This window comes from Haemaphysalis longicornis, unplaced genomic scaffold (genome assembly GCF_048455015.1).
Source record: "Haemaphysalis longicornis isolate Haplotype H1 unplaced genomic scaffold, Haemaphysalis longicornis Haplotype H1 scaffold_4, whole genome shotgun sequence".
Taxonomy (NCBI): domain Eukaryota; kingdom Metazoa; phylum Arthropoda; class Arachnida; order Ixodida; family Ixodidae; genus Haemaphysalis; species Haemaphysalis longicornis.
The window spans coordinates 92,027,610-92,048,501 of NW_027526361.1; the positions used below are offsets into that span (position 1 = coordinate 92,027,610).

Consider the following 20,892-nt stretch of genomic DNA (forward strand, 5'->3'; position numbering starts at 1 on the left):
GACTGGTCCAAACTTTTGGTGTTAGTGCCTCCTTAGAAGCTATAGTTACAAACCTAAACTGGCTTCGAAAGCTGCCACCTGGTGGTGAGCATGTTTCGTCACAGTGGCAGATGTTGGGCCAATTTCGGGGGCGACCTTCCCTGTTGCAGAGCATTGCATGGACACAGCTGAGCACTGCAGGCTCATGCTGCTCCTCTTGCGAAAGTTCCCAGAGAAAGTGGTCGAGCATGGTGTGAGTACTCTTGGACATTTTAGTCAACTTGGCCGGCGCACACACTTGGCTGCTCTCGGCCCTCTTTCACTAACCCCGTGCAGCGTTATAGAAGGTGCGAAGCATAAAGGGGCACTGCTAGCAATGCACGGAAGAAAATAGTCCCTCCCGGGGCACGTCATTTGCTTCTCCTCGAGCGGAGCAGACGATGTGGGTGCAAAGGCCACGCGCGATTGTTGTCTGTGTGCATCTGCTGCCCTCTCAGGGGAAAATATACGTTTTTTTCTAGCTGGAATATTGAACCAGAAATTTCCTCTAGCAAGAAATAGCATAATTTCTAGCTAGAAATTCAGTTTCTAGTTTATTTCTAGCTGGATTGAGATTTACTTCCAGCTAGCATTTGTCAGTCCAGCTAGAAGAAAAAAAAACCCGCAAGCTGGAAATAATCGTCTCTAGCTAGGCTAAGAATTTTTCTAGTTAGAAGCTGTCGATTCCAGCTAGAATCTAATAATCGAGTCAGAAATGAAGCCGGAAATTATGATTTCTTGCTAGAAATGCTCTTTCCATTTTCACGGGGGAGCTCATTGGCTGAGGCCGAGGTTTGTCCTGTGTGGCTGTTCCAGTGCTGCATGAAGTTCAGGAAATGGACGTGAGAATTTTTAGTTTTCAGCATTAGGAAGTACTGTTTGTGCCGGAGCATGTTAATTTCTTTGTAACATGCAATGTGTGGAAATGTGTCTAACTTAGTCTCGGTGTAAGCTGAGGTACAGTTCCTGTAAATGGTGTAGGATATGTTGTTTGCAGCATTTTGTTGGTGTTCTTGTTGGCTAGATTTTTAGTTTCATACATAGGCTTGCTGCTTTCAACGGCTTGCAAGTTCTCCCAATCTGGCCATTTTATTTCAGGAGGTTAGTAGTTGAACCTAATATTGAATTCAACTGTAACTCAAATTTATGGTTTTCTTTTATTAAATAAACTCGAGCAGTTTCATTTGAATCTGTTGTATTGTTGCTGTTTGGAAATGTCTTAGCATCATATACCTTGAAGCAGAGAGCATTTGATGCAGCTGAAGTATCTCTCAAGAATAAGCAGCTAAATGTATGCTTTATAATTGTCTGTCTAAAATGAGAACCTTTCAAAATAAATATTTTACTTTTTTGTTCGTGGAAGTGTCAGCCTTTTTTTTTTTCTCCATTGCATTAGTGCACAAGAATTTGGGGACCCTTGTTAGCGCTTTTTCCTGTGAGTGTGTTTCCAATTAGTCTGTGTGATGTGAACATGCTGCCCAACTGCCGGCCCTAGGTGAAACTGATTGACACGCTACAAATGGCAGAGAAGCATAGCCATTGCCAGACACCATTGAACCAGTTCAGGAAGCTGCTGGGTAAGAACGCTTGTCCATCCCCAGTGCACGTGTGAGCTGTTATGGCTTATGGGACTGCATTTTTGCGTTAAAAGAAATGTTAAAAACAGTAGCGGTTAAAAAGAAACTTGGATCTTTAATTAAGATTCAGTGAAGCATGCGAAATGGAGAATACTGCAACATGTGGCAGGGATTGCTATGTAGCCAAAGATGCATTTGCCCATCTTTGCCAGCTTAACACTGGAAGACAAAGAAGCTCGGGATGAAATATTGTGCTAAGTAGAGGAGATAATTGCATACTTTTCTTTGCACACAGAGGTGTTAAGAATATCTGTTTATAAATTCTTGAGTTATAGGCTGTTAGGCTCAAGGCTTATAGGCTGTTGGGCTACTGCTAATGAAACTGACTCTTTGTTTCGAAAGAAGGGAAAAAAAGCAAGTTTTTTTTTGTTTGAGTGCAAGGGTAATATGTGCGGAAGGAATTTGTATATGCTTGGTAAACTGCAGCAGAAGGAAGTTACCTTTGACAGGAAATCCTGCTTCTGCCAACATTTGTCTAACAAAGAGTGTATTTTCTCAAATTAGGTTTTCAAACAATTATGTCCTCACCTTTCCTCCAGACTTCATATCAACGTGCACTTTTTGGCAAGGGGTCATGTTTTCCCTGAAGAAATTAAGAACACAACAAATGCAAATCAGATTGTACCCAGGACTTGGAAATACCGAGCAGATCTTCAGAACCCTGGGACAAATGTTGCCTAAGGCGCACTGGGGTAGATAAAGCACGGACAAGAAATGTAAATGGGGCTAAATGAGACAGGAAACCTAACTGAAAAAAACAGGTGAACTCGTTGCTATTGCATGTTGGTGCATTGGCAGGACTGAGCCGCCAATAAAGTGCGAGCAAAAGCAGTTAACGAGGAAAGAGGGGAGGAAACGAGAGCCTTGCAGTTGTAATTGGAAGGTGGCATCACTTCATAAGATCTATGGTCTACGGATGATTTAATTGGGCATCTTCATTTACAAGTGCAGACCCAGTGTGTGATGGTTAGTTGTATTCGTGTTCTTTGTGAGAGCAGGGACCAATTCTCCAAAACGATGGGCCGTCGTTTTGAAAGAAGGGGCAGTGCCATGCAAATGCCCGTGTTCTGGGGTTGGGGCCGTTGCTTTGAGGGCCGAGAAAGCAGGCAAAAAATGGCACCCCAGAGCACTAGCCAGGGGGCGCAAAGCGACACGCGCTGCCCCCCGTTGTTTTGCTTGGGACTTCGCGCCCCCCTTGCCGCTGCTCTGGAGTGCCATTTTGCCTGCTTTCTTGCCCCTCAAAGCGACGGCCCCAACTCCAGAACACGGGCATTTGCATGGCACTGCCCCTTCGTTTCAAAACGACGGCCCATCGTTTTGGAGAATTGGTCCCCAGGGCATCTTTTACTGGGTTTCTGGTGGGTTTGCTTTTGCAGGCACTTGCAGTGACCTCTGATGATCGTTCTCTCGCAGTGTGCGATGTGGCCCCCCTGGTGTTGAATTTGGGCATGGAGCTGCCTGTAAAGCAGACTTATCGGCTCATCCATAAGTGCATCGAGTTCTACACAATGTTCATCTATGCACCCAACAGGAACAAGCTTGACCTCTTCGCAAAGCCAGGGTAAGAGCCACTCCCCTTTGTTGGGTGATCCTTGTAGAATGCATGCGCAAAGCAGGAAAACACTAGCAGGCTTGCCAATCTAAGAGTTATTATCGCTTGCTAAAGCATTTATAGAAGCCGCAATCCTCCTTTTGGAATGACGAGTCACGCTTTGAATTTGTTTGAAACCTGTTGACCCTGTCACAAAGAATGTCATGTAGTTTGGTCTTGCGGTATAGCTAAATGGCGGTTTTGTTAAACGAGCTGGTCAAAAATTAAATTTTTGGGCGAAATATAAAGCGCGTGACATGAGGAATGTTTTTGTGCCACTGATGCCCGACAGTTTGTATCAGTTATGTGAATTCCACAAAAATGCATGAACTAAAGCACCGTTCAGCAGGCTTTCTGTGGCAGGAGTGTTAAAAGGACCCTAAAAAAGAGCGGGGAATAGGTGCTGTTATAGCACTGATTTACTCCATTTGTAACAGAGGCTTCAAAAGATTTTTTTTGCAACAGTAGAGCAGTGCAAAACGGGATACACTGTGCTCCGGAGCATGTTTGCAAAAGGCTGTTTCAGGGCCCCTGGAACAAGACGGGGTCAATGAATGTGATGATAGGGCCAGTGTAAGGTAATCAGTCGGCAGTGTGCGTGTTCCTCGCAGCCTCGAAGGTGGTGGGGGCAGCAGTGGTGCCTCGGGAAGCAGCGGCGGTGGCGGCAGCGTGGACGGGGGGGCTGGTGGTGCCTCGGAGGCGGAGCTGTGGCGGCAGCTGTGCGGGTTTGTGTCGTGTGCGGGGCGTCGCCTCCGGTGGGAGCTGTGGGAGCTGCTGCAGGGGGAGCCCCCCCTTGTGCAGGAGGCACAGTGGCAGCGCCTCCGTGCCTTGCTCGTGGCCCGGCCACAGCCCCCCACTGACCTCACGGCGGGGGCGGACCCGGAGGAACTGCTGGCCGCTCAGCACAAGCAGGTACACAGGGGTGGCTGTTGGAACTGCTTGCTCTTCTAGGCTGCAGCAGACGACGCACCATCGTCACCAGTTTTATCAGCAACGATCGAGTGGTGGCACGGGCTCGCGCTGCACCCGCGCCGGTTCCATGAAAGCGTTCATTCCGACCTGACATGTGCTGTCTGCTTTCTCACAGCGGCTTGGCAGCTGCGGGACCGTGAGGTCCATCACAGGGGTCACTCGGCCTCTCGTTGACTGAGGGGGTTGAGCAGCGAGATGTAGCTCGTCCGTTACTGTGCCAGCATTTTTGGCAACAGCCATCAGTGGATACTGAATGAAGGGCCCCTGAGTGGCGCCTCGTATCGGGTCGGTTGCTGTCACCACAAGCAACAAGCAGCCCTCCTACAAAGAGGCTGCCATTTCTGTAACGCTAAAGAGGAGGTGCTCAGGTCAGAGTGGTCTGAGGGCTGAATGTACTCAAAACAAGTTGCAACCACCGCAGCCGGTGCAGCTTACGCCGGCGTTGCCGGCACCACTTCGGCAAGTAAGCCCTCCTTACCCTGAGCCACCCTGTGTTTCACCAGGCACTGCTTGTAATGTGCAGTGGTCCTCAATGCCCTCATGGTTGACTCATAAAAGTCAGTCTGTAGGCATGAATCTGCAAGCTTTTGACAAAGAAAAATCTTGAAACTGAGAAGGTTGTGAAAATGCTAAAGCATTTAATTAATCCACTGCATTCAGTGCTTGCTGGTGTGCAAACACAGGCCGCGAAGATTGTTTTACAAGTATTGGATGTTGTGGTACTTCTGTATCATCTGAAGGTACGTAATGGTCCATGGCAGATCATAAGTGTTGATTTATAATGTTGCAGTGCAACGCTCGATGTACTCTTACGACTTGAGTTGTGCTGTGAGCTTTGCTTTATGTATATCATCTAGCGTTTGTCAAATGTCTCTTCTGGGCAATGGACTGGAACTGTGGGAACTCTTGACATTCATGCATAGTTACCTCACATCTCTCCACCTGTGCATCCCGACTGCTCCCCCTCCCACTGCATTATCTGGCCAGAGCACTTCCTCAGGATGACATTGCTGTCTTTCCTTTCATTGAAGTTCCTCCCTCCCCCTCTCTCTGGCACGTCTGAGAATAGGTTAGACTCCTTCTTCCTTTTCCATTCTGGCCCACTGTTGCATTTAGAGCTGGGGCTCCGAGGCTGGTGTTTCCTTTTTAAATTACAGCAGGTGCCTAGTTACATCAGGGGATAACCAGATGTGCAAAGAATGGGCCCTAGGTCTCCGAGCTTCTGGTAGGACAACTATCGTGCCCCTTGTTCTTCACTCTTCTAACGGCCTGTCGTGTAGGTTGCAGCGAGTCAAAGCACAGGGTTGTAGACGTGTAGGACGAGTGACGTGGATTGTAGGTAGCTGTGCAATTGCGTCTAAAGTCACTTTCTTTGTGCCCTCTTTTGCAGGTCTTCTACATTACCATTGTAATATTCCTGCACGCACTGTACAACTATGGGAAGCACATCAACCCTTCGTGGTTTCCAGGTACTATAGGCTTACCAGCTCTTGTGCCGAGGCGTCAGTGAACTTACCCTCATTTTCAGCCTGCTCATCACAGGAAAATGCCAGAGCGGTGACACTGTGGGAATGTAGGCTGTAATGGGAATGTGCTGGCTTCTGGGCACTCTAAAAAAGAATGTTATGCCAGGATGCTGCATGGGGCTTTGCAGGTTTTTTTGGAGTCATCTTTTGCTGCACTTCTGCAGCCCAAGATATAATGCATTGTTTGCACACACACACACACACACACGCACGCACGCGCACGCGCGCACACACACACACACACACACAAAACTAATATTTTTGTTTATGAATTAACATTTGTGTCGGCTCTGAAAATCAGAACATTTCATTATTTGATGACGTGCATTGACTTGATGTGCATTGACTTGCATTGAATTGTAGTGAAGGACCAGAATGTTGCAGTTGAAGTCCACTTTTTGGTACTTATCTTTGCGACTGAGATGGTTTGGTAACACTATCCCTGCTGCTGTGGTCTGTAAACTTGCATGAGTAATTTTCTTCAGTAAAAGTGCTTGTTTGCAAATTGGCAGAAAAACAATTCTAATGCTCAAGGTGTTTAAAAGAGACAATTTTCCGGGAACCCGTTGTTTTAACTATGGCTGCGGTTTATTTTCAATGCGATTTTGGAGACCAAAGCTAGTTCTTGTAGGGCTGCATACTAAGGCTTGAAAAATAACACTGTCCTAAAGTAGTTTCGTCAGCCCAGCACCGTACACTAGTTTACGATGCTGTTTATTGAATGAAACTTCAATCCTTGCCCAACAGGTGCAACCAGTGATGTTCAGTGCATCCTCTTGGAAGGACCGAGGTGGACAAACGCAACAGTGGAACCGTAAGTGCACTGTGGGCTGTGTTACCATAGGCTCCTGTCAGGGTGAACTCAGTAACGAGAAATTTTGTAACGCACAGAGCAAACACTTGTTTTCTTGCAATGGACGCAATGCAGAAAGCATTTGTTTGTCAAGATGAACCTATGATAAGATGAACTGGTTTTCTTGCTTTGTTCTAGTTCGTCGTAATAAAGGCCTACCGTTCTATTCACCAATAGGTAACTCCATGCATTGTGCGAGTATTCTTATTTTTTGTTTTTTGGTAGCTGCTCTAGGCACCCAACAGGCATGCTGTAATGATGATTTCACTTGAAACAAGAGCCTAGCAAACAGATGTATGCAGTGTAACAAATATGCGAGATTAGGCTGAAGAATAAACAGGGAAGATAAGTGTGCAAAAAGAGAGAAGAACAGGAGACCCAAAAGATTTATATACTGCAAGCCATTTCGATGCAGTTTTGAATAGGGGCGTTTGGTATAATATTATGTGTATGATCAGTGTGAGCTGAGGCATGACAAACATGGCTACAGGAAGCAACTGCCAGTGTGGTACGAAACATGGAAAAGTGATAAGCAGAAGTATGTCTTGTGCATGCCACAGCGGGAAAGGTAAGGTGATCTCCTCATTCTAGACACATTTGTAATGCAAGAGGCAAGTATCTGAACTAACTGCGCTCAGCTATTCTGTGGGGACTTTAGTATGGTTGTAAGGTAATTGGAGTGCAGCGCATTCCATGTAACCAAGACAGATTCAGTAGAAGACCTGATCATGGAACCATGTGCATGAAGTACATTTTCCGAGTTTGCCAAGTATGAACCAAGTTTTTCCCAAACCTTTGAGTTTTTTTTTTTTTCATTGTTGAGACCCAGTATGACCCGGCTGGTTTTCTTTGATCGATGTGAAGCTTAATGCATCAGAAGTTTCGGTGATGTCACTTTAAGTGATGCGATCACGTATAAAAGCAACACTAGTAGTGGCCTCAGCATTGATCCCTGTGGGACTCCAGATGTGGCAGCCATGCAGCTCAGTACAAAATTGTTAAGCTTTGCTGGCTGAAAGGGGTCTGTTTAGAATTCGTTAATCTGTTTGTCTCTGGTTTTCTTGCTATTGTGTTGAGGGCTGCAGTTCTTGCATAGTGGAATCATTCCTTTTGTATGATCAAAAAAACAGAGTTAGCTACAAGAACAATTATGTCTTTTGTGTTTTCTTCTTTTCTCCTTGATTCCTCTCTCTCTTTTACCAGGCCAAAGCACAAGAAAAGAAAGGTTGAGCCTGAGGTGAGTGCTCCAAGATGCATGAACATTTTTCTGTGTGTGGTGATGGAGAACAGGCAGTGAGAGTCCTTTTATTAGTAGCACTTTAGCCTAAGACATGTTATCATTTGGAGTTTACTGGAAATTGGTGATGACATTTACAGTCAAAACTCGATTTAACGAAACCCGATTTAACGAAAGTCTCTATTTAACTCTTTCATTACCGTGCCTATTCAAATCGATCACGGGTGATCGATGCTTTATATTGCCGATTTCGACATGTTGTACTTGTTTCTCGTACACCTAATGCGCCCCAGTAGTTAGTCTAGGCCACGGTGTAAGATATATTACTAGGTGAGGACACAGCTTACAAAACGAACGTGTGCTCTTCGTTTTGATAAAGTTGCCAAACTGGCGCCGCTGAGACCTTTGATTGCAGCGCCCTCCCGTGACAGAGAAAAGAAGCTGCCCGATCGCCGCCCACTCGGAGGTGTTCGGATCCCTTCGGCTCCTTGTCGGTCCTTCTCGGCAGCTTCCGTAACCAGTCGTCTGCTCGATTTCTGCTCGCCGCAGCTTGACTGGGTCCGCCGGCCGGGGGTGCAGACGATAATTTGAAGAAAGCCGTGCGAAAACCTTTGCGCTCGCCCCAGTGTTTCAACGTGTTCTAAGCATGTGTTTTAAGTCTATAAAAATCAAAAGAACTGATAAAACACTAAACCGAAGGGAATGCGGGCCGCGGTAGCCGTTGATCGCTCATACAAATGAGATTTTATGCTCCGCTTTTTATGCTTGCGCAAAGAAAAAAATGGGGTGCAAATGTTTTATTCAGTACGTACTGCAACGGATGGCAAGAAAACGTAACAGTAATTAACGTTACCTGCGATACTAAATGAATGAATGCGTGCTCTACAGCCATCCCCAGCAGAAAATGATGCTACTTGCGGTCAGCATTCTTCTGAGTGCAGTTGCATGAAAGGGTTCTTTTTGGTGCTTTGAGGGGATGTACTATACTGAATGTCGAACAGGTGCGCGCTCGCAAACGATGCAGTGCCGTTGACTTTACCGTTGGCTACAGACCCCCAAGCTACTCCGTACAAGAAGCGCAAAAAGAAAGCGTCTACTGTCGGAACAACGCGCCGACATACAAGGAAAGTAGGAAGTTTGTGAAATGGATTAAACTGGCGGCGAGTACGCTGTTTCTTCGTCGTAAATGACGTTGCAAAACTGGGGTAAGTCCATGCACGAAGCAGCGGAGACAAATCGATGTTGTCAAACTCACTGCCGGTGTCCAATGTTCTAAGGAGCTGCGCGCGCGTCTTAATGAAGTTAAGACGCCCGAAGTCACGCAGCTGTTTAAACAATGAAATAAATTCCGCGTTAAGATCGCGTTGTGTGAGCTCACACGGTGAGCTCAAACAATGTTGTTTTACACGCAAGCCGCTGGTGCCTGCGAACCACCTGGCTTCGGACAGTCGTTGTTCAAGTCACTTGAAGCCTCGGTCGCTTCAAAGCTTAGTTAAGAGTTCTGCCACCAGATGTCCTTTCAATCAAAGGTCCACGCGCGGTGCCACAGCGCCACAAACTCTATTTGACAGATTTCTGGGCTGCTGTGTCCACACCTAAAAGTATATCTTACACCCAGGGTTCGCACAGGTCCTTGAAAACCTTGAAAACCCTTGAATTTAGAAGTGTCGATTTCAAGGCCTGGAAAGTCCTGGAATTTTTAAATTGTCCTTGAATACCCTTGATTTTTCCGGAGAGAATCAATGGCCCTGCCTTTTCACAAGAATTTAAAGTGTTTGTCAAGGATTTTAGGTGTTAACCAATGTAAAGAAACATTGTAACAATCAAGTTTCAGTGTATTGCGTGAAATGACAAGTTTGGTGGATTTTAATTATTACAAGGCAACATTGGGAGCAGGCACTTGTCAATCCAATTCATATCATGATACAATCCAGTGAAAGCCAGCTTCTGTTCTCTATCTTGCATCTTCCATCTAGTCTGTGCCTCATACGCTCCATCTACGTTTGCTTTTAGGTGCAAATGGTGGACGTGCACATAGTTCATCCTGCCTTGGAGCAACACTTGCTCCAGCTGATGCTCTTGCTGATAAAACAGGAGATGCAGGCAACATGAACTAAGTTTTGAAATCAAACAGCCTCAGAAAAACACAAAGAAAAAAGAAAAACCTGTAAATACCAGCCATGAATTAAAAAAAATAAAGCTGGGGGAGCATTTACGTACCCGTTAGCACCTATCTAAATGTGCACTAATGTGCTTAGGTATTGTGCAATAAAAAACCTTTGCATTGTGCTGGAAAGGTTATAAATAATCCCAGATAAAACATTAGACGGGAACCTTGAAAATGTGTTTTCTGGTCCTTGAAAGTCCTTGAAAACCCTTGAATTTTTGCTTTTGAAACCTGTACGAACCCTGTACACCGTGGTCTAGGCACTTCACTTTCAGAATCGGTTTACATTTTCCCGCTCTGGCGACACTGAGATTTTTGACAGCGTTCTTTGCCAGGTTAGGTGTGCGTGTTTTCGCGAAAGGGGGTGTGGCTACTGCACTCGACAAAAAAGCATGCCACTAGTGGTTATGCAGCTTTACTCTCAGTATTTTTTTATCAAAGGGCTCCTAGCAAGTAAAATGCCAAATTATGTTGTCAGCTTTCTAATCCGACAGCGTTGGGAGGTGATAATTACCTGAAAATGGCACCAGGTATTCATTAGTGCTCGTTGGTTTGGAGAAAGGGTAGCTTTATTCTGCCACAGCTTATTTCTGAAGGTCCCTAGCGTGTCTAACAAGTGTATCTGGCATTTTCATCCAGCTTCCAGCAGTTTCGTTTTCGTTTTCACATTGCACAATTTATATTTGGCGCTACTACTCAGCTACCCAACTGCAAGCTGATTTGCCACGGTCCGTCGCCTGCTACTGTTCATCGAAAAAAACACGCCGCTCGTGATTCCACTTCACCTACGCCTTACTTCTGCAATAACAGCTTCAGCTGAGAGTCGAAAGATAACACCAAGTCATCGGGTATTAGTTCAGACAAGGAGAGTGGTCCAATCGGCCTTGAACACCGTCAGCTGTTCACCGGCCAGTTTCAATTCGGTACGAGGGTATTTCCTGAGGTCCAGTTTTGCTGCTTAGTAGAACTGCCTACTTTCACAAGGTCTCCAAAAGGCTTGATACTGTTTCTTTTCGAAACTGTTAGGGGGTGCTGCAATCAGGAGGCTGATAGTGCTGAACTCTCTTCATAACGCGACAGCTGCTTGGTAGAAGCTTTCTAGGCATGATTTTAGTGCATCGCACCTTATTCTTGCAAGCAGGGTTACCATAGTAAGTCAGTAGATGATATTAAACTGCAAATGAAAGTTCTGACAGATAAGCGGCGATCAGAACGTCAACAAGCATCCACCACCGAGTTTCGTTTTCAACTCCAAGTGGATTTTTTCGCATCACTTGCTTGCCTTTAATTTTGTGCTGGACGTAATCATTGACAAGGTGTTCTTACATCATGTGGGGACTAATTGGCATCTTTAATAATGTCAAACCACCCAATTTCTTCCAGAAAAGCATCCAAAATTGCGAAATTTGAAATAAGAGGTTGGGCTTCACCACAAGACACGGGCACCACATGTGCTAGCATTATCTTTGATATCTGGCAAATTGTACCGAGCAAATCAATTTTTTTTCTAGGACGGGTTTTTGAAATGTTTACCTACAACATGTATATTCTGAATTTTTTTCTATTTTCTACTACTGCTGGTTTGCTATATGCAACTTCCTTTTTTTTCTATTTTCTTCGACGGCTGGACTAAAATTTTGAATTTGATAATTTTTTTTGCAATCATTATTTCGAAAAAATTATCAAAACTTGCAACGCTAAAAAGGACATTGAATCATCCGCATTTTATGTCCCTGCAATATGTGCCTAACCAATATGTTTAGCGCAGAAAAAATTGGCAACAGTGCTCCTTCTGGTATAATATTGTGCGACGATTCACCGTGTGACTCATGGATTTGCATAAAACATGAGGCACTGGGTGTCAGAGTTCATTCTCATTGCCAGAGAGGCCAAGTGGGTCATGCTCCTGCCTCATTGGTTGCTCTGTGCAGGGAAAGGAGGCGGAGCCCCCCGCCCTGACTGTGAGCAAGTGCGTTCCCGCAGAATCGGCCGTGGTGCTGACGCAGAGCTTCCTCACGGCCATCCGGTGCTGGGCCATCCTGCAGTATCTAAAGAAAGGTCTGTCCGGGGAGTTGCTGCCAGGCAGGCTATGGCGTGCACTTGTGGCTGTTGTTTATTACAAGATGCCCGCACACACTTGCTCGACCCTTTTCTCACGAGGCTAGTGAAGTGGGAGCACATGGGGTGAGAAGGGCTACTTCTAGTGTGGAAACGGGCCAGTGCACAGTATGAAAAGCAGTGCGAACATTGCAGGAAAGTTGAAACTTGAAACTTGATTTGCACTGAGGCGTCAACAATGCAAAGGGCCTTTGCAGTGAGCAGTCTTTCAATATGTTGGCAGAACCTTTTTAAAGGGGAGAAAAGCCGACATATGCTGTTCTGGGAGCTTGAGCTGTATTTCAATAAACCTGTGAATGGCTGCAGTGCCGTGGGACATTGTTGTAGCAGTCAGTGCATCCAGCAGCAGAGTGAGAACTTAACTCTTTTGGGACCGCCGGAAAAAGTGATGAAAAAGGGAGGTCTCGGTACAAATTTTTTATTACATAAAGCAAAGGCACCATCCTGCCTTAGCATATACCAAAATGCAGCTAATTATATATTCTTTGACATACAATACTAAGTTTTACTTCAACACTGACGATAGAACCATGAAAAAATCTGAAAGTAAGAACTTCGTAAAAAAACTACAGAAAAAGATAGAAAAAGGCGTAAATATAAAAATATACAAAAAGAATAAAATTATTTCAGAATATACGAAATCTAACACAATGCTTTGTTTCTTCGTCGCGAAAGTTTGATGTGGCTAGGTGAAACTGGTTTTTTGTTTTGTGTGATCTCTTTGGCACTAGGACCATGGCTACGTCGTCACCCAGCTACACGCCGGGCTCTCGTCTCAGCGAAAACTTGGTCCGTTTCTGCGCTGGTGGCAGGAGATCACCACCATAGGTAGTTAACACCCTAGCAAACAAATATAAACCAGCCAGAACATGTTTAGAGCACACATACCTACTCCAGAGCCAATTCAAACCGAAACCAACACCCACCTTTGAGCGCGATTCGATGTTCCAGGCTGACTGACACCCGAATCCTCACTCGAGCTGAAAATCTATCTCTAAAGCCGCATTCCGACTCTTCACTGCCACTCTCACCGTTAAAATCCACAGTAGAAGGCGAAGATATGCGAGACGAGACGAGGTGGATTTCTTATCGCGCTCGCGCGAGTATGACGCCATGTTTGTTTACATTCGAAACCACTGCCCGTCAGAATAAAATATCTGATGCGTTGCCACCTGGCGATAAAAAAAGAAACTTCACAAAAGAGAAAACTCCAGTTTTCAAACTATCTTCTAGATGTCGCTAGGTGTTCCACCGAGCGAAAATTTGTATTGTGCAGGCTCACGAAACCATCGATCATGTGTGATCGATGGCCTATGGAGCGGTCCTGAAAGAGTTAATTAAAAGCTTCTGAAATGTGTTGCGGGCAGGTGGAGGGGAAAAGGGCAGCTGCCAGTACAGCCAAATGCGGTTTATAATGAACAGCGTAATCAAATGTGATTTGTTCACTAAATGATGTAGTTTGATATAACCGAACCCACTTATAATAAAACTCCAGTATCAAATTCGTTATAATTAAACAATGGGAACAGTCAATCAAAAATGCGGTAACGAAAGAAAGACTGTGCCACCCACCATGAATGGTAATCTGTTCCGAAAGATATTTATAGCAGAGAAGTGTACCTATTTGCAGTAGGCAGTGACTTTCGCATGAACACTGCATTTAGCACCATCCATGAGAATCGCATTCTCGACATGCGACATCGTATCGACAAACTGCAGTCCACTTCCCTGTATTTCATCCGGGCTTGCTGCTGCTTCATCGTCGTCTTGCTGTGAAGCGCTGCAATGCTAGTTCATAGAAACGTGGGCAACATAGTGCCAAAGTCGTGAGAGCAGCACAGGAGTCCTGGCCTTTTTTTTTTTTTTCCACCCTCTTTTTCCTAAAGCATGAAAGGTCCGGAGCTGCACGCACATACTTGATGATGTGGCAGGCAGCTGTCAAATACCTAGTAGTGCTGCAACGCGAGGTTGGCAAAAGGTGCAAATTACTCCCGCTGCTGTGTTTCACGGAAGTGCCAGCGGGCAGCATGGCAGCCCGGAGGCTAGGCGCAGCCGGCACATAAGTGCGTTGGCGGTAGTTCGGTGGGCGATCACACGCTCTCAGAGTTTGATATATCCAGTGTTTATTTCATTTTAAGAAATACATTTTACATGCGTAATGGCAGAAGAACTTGAAGTGTTCACTATAAAGCATAATTCGCTCTATCCAAGTTTGGTATGTTTGGGTTTGACTGTAGCAGGTAGTGTTTTTGTAAATGTGTTTGTGTAATTCAGTTCTTTTGTGCTGCTAGGTAAGCATGATTAGAAAACAGTAGAAATCTTACACCAAACACTTCTGCAAACACACACGCATTGCTCGGTGAGATTTTTGAACACATGCAGCGGCTATGCGCAGAGGAGCTACGGAAGGCAGAGTTACTTGATATACGAGTTGCGAAACTCCCCATAGGCCCCATATATCAAAAGGTGGCCCTACGATTGGTCGACTGCTTTGGATCTTGTTTTACAGTGGCGCCATCTTTTGCTGACAAAATAAACTATACAGCTTGCTTCGCCGCTCAACGAGCTGGGCAAAAAAAGGTATTTGAGTGCTTGTGTAAATTTTTTATGCCAAAGGAGCCCAATGTGCTCAACTATGCAAGTGTTTTATATACATACGAAGCAAAAGTAGTACAAAGGAATGCGACCATGGGGTCAACCGTCGCTTGCGCACTGTCGTCTGCTGCATGTCCTCTTCAGTCTTCTGGTGGCAACAAAATTAAGTCACTTTGACAGCTTTATGCAAGCTCAAATTGGTTATTTAGAGCCACTTGATTGGCTACTAGATTAGTTTTAGCATACAATGAGCTGTAGGCAAAACGAAAACTAAAAATGTAATACTTCAGTTCGGACCTATGTTGTGCCGGAGTGCCGCACAAGCGCCAATTGGTCGAGGCAGATGCGTGGATGCAAAAACAATCGCAACCTAAAAACCGGAGTTAAGATGGCAATTAATAACTTACGAAAACACAAAAATAAAGAATTATGCACTTTAAAACAAAATTTAACGTTAAACTGTCAGTTTGAATAATTAGTTTGTTTTTTTGGATAGTGCATGCGGCAGCTGCAGTGGCGCCATGGTATGCATGATCGAAAGCAGGGGAATTCCAGGTGCGGGCCGTTTTTTGAGGCGGGGTTTCGCAACTGCCTACATCGAAGAGCTCTGACGGAAGGTACAATGGTACGTTAAAGCGCTGTGGGAAACGCCAAATAAGGAAAAGTATGGTGTTGGCAAATAGGAGGCAATGCATTGGTGACGCTTATGTTTTACTGAAATTGTGCACAAAAAGCTGTTCAGTAGCTGGGATTCTTGCTCCGTGACATGTAAACGTGGTGACGACATAATAAACAAAAATCCAGGATAGTGGCTATAAACTGTGCGCTTCTGGCTGTTTAAAAGAAAACAAGAAAATAGTACTCGGCTCAGATGTCCCTGAGCACGTAACCTCACGATTGTGCAAGATTATTTATTATGTTGAGGACTTGTTCCAGGGCCCATTGAAAGGTCGTTTCCACGATTGGATGCCACTGTTTCTGTTCCAGAACTGGGCCGGCTGTCACAGCACATTCACCTGGAGGAGTGGCCGTGGTTCCAGTCCTTTCTTATAGAATCACTCATCTACCAGGTGCGGTGTACTCCTTACCTGGTTGAAGCCACCGCACCTTACGGTTGAATGCAACTACCTATTAGTATTGCAATACTGGGGCATCGGCAGAATTTCCTAACTCGGCTGTCTTCATAACAGCAAGATGCTGCTGTGGGTGGGGGAAGGGCTCACTAGACGAGCGGTACAAACAAAGTACACTGTTTACAGTAACTGCTTATTTCCCCCTTTTCCTGGAATGCTAAATCTCTGTGGTATAATAAGGTGTACTGTTGGGCAAGTTAGTAATTCAATTTTAAAAATAGCTACAGCGCGAACATAGACAAGGACACCGAAAGACGATGGGACGAGCACTGCCAGAGCGCTTTCTGTGTCCTTGTTTAATTCGTGCTGTAGGTATTTTTAAAACTCTGTGGTATGTTAGTTCAGCAGTCCTCGTACAGTTTGTGTACAGCAGCCATTGTTAGAAATTGCAGCCATCTTCCAAGCTTTCTGCCTTGATTTGAGCAGCAATGACATTGGTCGAGGGTACTCCCTAATGAAAATTTTGTCTTTTCCTCAGGACCAGCCCAAGGAAGCAATTTCAAAGCTCTACAAGATAGCCGAGACAACTACTGACCCCACAACAAAGGTAGTGCCTTTTTTTTTTTTCCACCTGTCTGAGCATTTCATCACAAACACAGGCAGTGAGCATTGGCCCGAGGGCTAAGAACTTGTGTAGGGACATTTTATCTGCACAGTCAGGTTGATCTGAAGGAAATTAGTGGTCGTTTAGGGATAGCAGGTATGCATGCTCTAATCACATGAACGTTCATTTTATTTACCAGGTGTTGCTTATGCTGGTCATAATTAAATTTGTTTGCCAAAACGTCCATTTAGATTTATTTTAGCGCCTGCTGCATAGTCTGGCATGTGCATGTACAGCTCACAACCCACCGATTCGTGACAGCGAGTTCTGTTGAATGTTTAGACACAAGCTCTATTAACAAATGCTGGGAACTGAAGCAGTTGGCTTAGCCTTCAGAGTAGCTCAGTATTACTCTATAATTATTTGAGGCAATACCAGCAGAAGACCAGAACAAGGCAAAGTGTTGTTATAGGCAGCTGTAAAAGTATGTTGACAGCTGCAGGGTTTATGTGGGCTCTTAAAAAACTTGAAAACCCTTGGATTTGCAGAGCTTATCTTCAAGGTTTTGAAAGTCCTGAATATTTTACAGACCCTCGAAAATTCTCGAATTTCTTGCATTTCATTTTTAAATAGTCTAAAGGCAACATGAGGCTGCACAAGGACAGAATGGGTGCTTATTTCTTGTCAGTCTTCTTTGGCAACCAAAAGTTAGCAGTTTGTGACACACTAAGTGTGCTTATTCATGTACTAACTTTAACAAATACCTATGATGGCTGATGACCGAGTAGCCAGCACTAGTGACACTTTGTTTTTTCAAAACCATTCTGATGCAGACAGTGGTGCACACTAATCACTAATAGGCTGTATCCTTTGCAGAACAAGGTGAACCTCCAACTGGCCAGCTGTTTCAATTCCTTCGGGGATGCCTCCGTAAGTCTGCCCCTGACTCGGTGCCTAACAGTCGAGCCAAAATTATCTGGATTTTGTAACTAGCCCACACGAATTCATTCAAGGCAACTGCAGTTTGTGGAAGTGAGTAGCTGTGGTGCTGCTTGGTAGTCTTCTGGCGACACCAGATTGTGCCACTCGGTGGCTGTTAACTGCAGTGTGCTGCAGCACGGTTTAAATGACGTTCATTCGGGAAGAACAGCTGTAACAGTTTTTAAGGAATTTTCATTGTGCAAACAGCCTGTGTGTTAGAAGTGGTGTGGTGCCCAGGAGATTTATGTTGACAGTCTTGAGCTGTAACCGTTGGGTTCCTTAGGTACACAGACAGAGTAAGAATTAAAATAAGGTGTACAGTCGATCCGGGATCTATAGAACCTGGATGTATCCAATTATTGCATATATCCAACAGTCCAAACATCCCAGATGATGATCCCCTTGGAAGTCCTGTGCAAAAGTATAGCACTCTTGTACGTGTTTATTGAACTCGTGCACCGTCACATCCCGTATATTGAACGCTGCGCCTCAAGTGCCCCTGCAAGTACGCTTCTCTTGATGAAGTTGTGGGTGATGATGATGACTTCTCGTGCGTCACGTCCCTTGGGTGGCCTTCAACACCTGCTTGACCTTCTCAAAGCGCTAGCATGGGCTTAGCCTCATGAAAACGAGAATGCGGGGTGTGCTTGGATGCTAAAGGGGAAGGAGAAACCGACTTGAGCTATTGTGACCCAGCGGCGGCTCTGCTAGAATGCAGACTGATACGGTGTGGTGCATCTTTGTTGAGTGCCCCGAGAGAATTAGAGACCTGTCAGCATTCCCATGCGAAATTCCAGGTGCCGCAACCGCACAAGTTAGTGTTGGCAACGACGTGTAGACCTGTGGCGGATCGCGATGATACAGCGATCGCGGCTTGGATCCCCATTACTGAAGAAGCGGACCTTATTAGCGGCCCTGATGACGTTTCCAACCGCCTATGGCAGCCGAGCTTGCGTCAGCATTCAACGTAATTCGTGTCTATGGCGACGTGCTGGATGGCGCCATGCTTTCTTATTTGAATGGTGTTAAGCTTGAAGGCAGCTTGGTGAACTTCGTGAAGTGGAAGATAAAGGCAACGAGTCTCATGGACTTTTTCCGTGCTAAATAAAGTGCAGTGGTCGTCGCGCTGTGTTTCATATTTTCGTGTTTTGAGGACCTATTCGGGCTACCACTTGTTGCGATTTTTGAAAGCTCTCAGTGATGTGCAGAGTTTTCGAATAAGGTTCAGATGGGCATATTTTATATTTCGAATTATCCATATATCGAACTGTTTTGCGATCCCCTTGGAGTTCGATATTCCGTATATCTGGGATCGACTGTATTTTATATTAGACATGCCAGCTGCTGACAAGCAGCTTATTGACCACTTCTCGAATTGACCACTTCTAAGCTCGAATTGACCACTTCTAACTAAGCTGTTTGTCAGCAGCTTAGTTAGAGAAGTGGTCAATTCGAGACTTGCCACTTGGGCTCAAAGACAGGGAGGCTCATCTATTTACATTAAAGTTGGTGTGAAGGAACAGATCAAGCCCATGGAATGTCAGTAGCTTCCAACATCTTGATAACAAAAGAAAAAAAATTACACTTTTAAATTGCCCTCCCCCCTCCCCAGTAAAGTATAAGGTAGCCACCTCCCCCGAAAAAATAGCCAGCCCTTCGGGGAGGCGAACGGGCACAAGTTTGCGTTTTAAAAAAAACTTTTTTTTTTTTTTTTGACATGCAATGCCATTTATTGTAGCATTTTCCTAGAGAGATGTCAACATAATGTTTGGACTGAAAGTGACTGAGGTTTTAGTAATTGCTCTGAATGTGCTGCACTGAAAAGCAGCCGCACATACTTTGTCCATTAAAACTCTTCTTTGTATTTGAACTGTGGTGGCGGCATTTCGTTCTGTTGTTCCTCTCCTTGATCCCCCTCCATCTCCGGGAGCACACTTGCCCGCGTATTTTTTCTATTCATGTGTCTTTGCGCAGCTTGTCGACACATATTTATCGTCGTAGTTGCTGAATTGACGCTTATAATACACACAAAAAATTATTTGTGGCATGATGGCCAAAAGACCGGCCAATGACAGCCGGTTTTAGGTACGGACCGGTAGCCGGCCCGCTGTGTTAAAAAAAAACGGTTGGGCCGGTCGAAAACCGGGCGGGTGGCAACCCTACTAAAGCAGTCAAATATATGCAGAGAGCAAATTGTGGGGCCCCTGTCTCCGCAACAGTGGAGTAGCAGGGTGCCATGTGGGCCTGGCCCTTGCGGCCTGCTCTTTCGCACTCCCATCTTTCCTTAGTGCCGGTGGCTCTGTTGCAGTCGGCCTGTTCCAAGCTGTTGGACGTGGTGTGTGCTCTGCCAGAGACCTCGGTGGCCCCCTCGGCATCACCCTACCACACGCCCGAAACACTGCACCGCAAACCAGGTGAGCAGCCTGCTGCAGGCCCTGCAAGATGGGGAGACGTGCCTCCTGCACACTGCACCAACCTTTAAGGACAGGATCACTGCATAAATGCTGGGGAACTGTTATTTAAGGCAGGTGGAAAGGTATTCCTCTTGCTGGGAAGTCGAAACTTGATTCACCATTGATCTGAACAAGGGCTGGAATAACCGGCTTTACCTGAGCATTGTGTAGTCGCCATTAGGGGCTGCACTAGACGTAATTGTAGTTTAACGCCATAAAAACGACTGGCCTCTTGATGAATCGCGGACAGCTTTGCTGAGGCATGACCCGCTGGGCACTGTTGTCATACCGAACCCAGCATTGCAGCCTGCATGCTGCAGTGCTGCAAACAACAATTTCTCTATCCATACCTAACAGTGTGGTCCATAAAGAAAGGCATGTGGATTTGAATTTCACTGCACAGCTTACTTTGAAGGAAGTCTTAGCGCTGCCGGAAGTCCCCTGTTACACCGTATTTTCGTGCGTATAACCCGCCCCTACATATAACCCGAACCCCCACTTTCGGTCAATGAATAAATAAATAAATGTCCCCGAGTATCGCCTGCACATTTTATACAAGAAAGGCTCGACTAAAGCTACTAAAGCAACATTGCACATTTGTTCGCGCAAAAAACTTGCCTGTATTTCGCATGTGGAATACATTTTCTGCACGGTCTGAGACACAATCACTCAGTGTCACTGCTCTCGTTAGAGCTATCGCTTGGGCTGCAGTCGTCATTGTCGCACAATGTCATCTTCAGTTCGGTTGGTGCTGTTTGTAGCACAGCATTTCTTACAGCTTTTGCAAGCCATCTGACCTGGGATCACCTTCCATGCCTTGACAATCCACTTAAAAACAGCGCAACATCAGGCCTACGGATGTGGCCTGCCAGCGTAACAAAAGTCAGAGAACCCTTCACCCATCTATTCAGCGTAAAAACGTTTCACGTGTGCTTTGGATGGTCCATTCAATCAAACATCAAGCGGCATCACCACATATTATTCTTGTGTGAATGCAGAATACAAGTATAATACAGCAAAAAGGTAAAAGTTAGAAACAGTTTACATCAATTAAGCATCTAAAAATA

At 45.3% G+C, this 20,892-nt stretch overlaps 1 protein-coding gene across 1 annotated transcript in view; it reads left to right on the forward strand.

The window, feature by feature from the left end:
* Ints10 (integrator complex subunit 10) overlaps window positions 1-20,892 on the forward strand; it is a 32,418-nt gene that overhangs the window by 2,280 nt on the left and 9,246 nt on the right. The window contains exons 5-16 of the mRNA XM_077707271.1: window positions 150-232; window positions 1,514-1,595; window positions 3,069-3,216; window positions 3,858-4,158; window positions 5,609-5,687; window positions 6,492-6,558; window positions 7,801-7,834; window positions 11,933-12,059; window positions 15,702-15,784; window positions 16,326-16,394; window positions 17,268-17,321; window positions 19,681-19,786. Of these exons, the coding sequence (XP_077563397.1) occupies window positions 150-232; window positions 1,514-1,595; window positions 3,069-3,216; window positions 3,858-4,158; window positions 5,609-5,687; window positions 6,492-6,558; window positions 7,801-7,834; window positions 11,933-12,059; window positions 15,702-15,784; window positions 16,326-16,394; window positions 17,268-17,321; window positions 19,681-19,786 (1,233 nt within the window). The remainder of the gene's footprint in view (window positions 1-149; window positions 233-1,513; window positions 1,596-3,068; window positions 3,217-3,857; window positions 4,159-5,608; window positions 5,688-6,491; window positions 6,559-7,800; window positions 7,835-11,932; window positions 12,060-15,701; window positions 15,785-16,325; window positions 16,395-17,267; window positions 17,322-19,680; window positions 19,787-20,892) is intronic.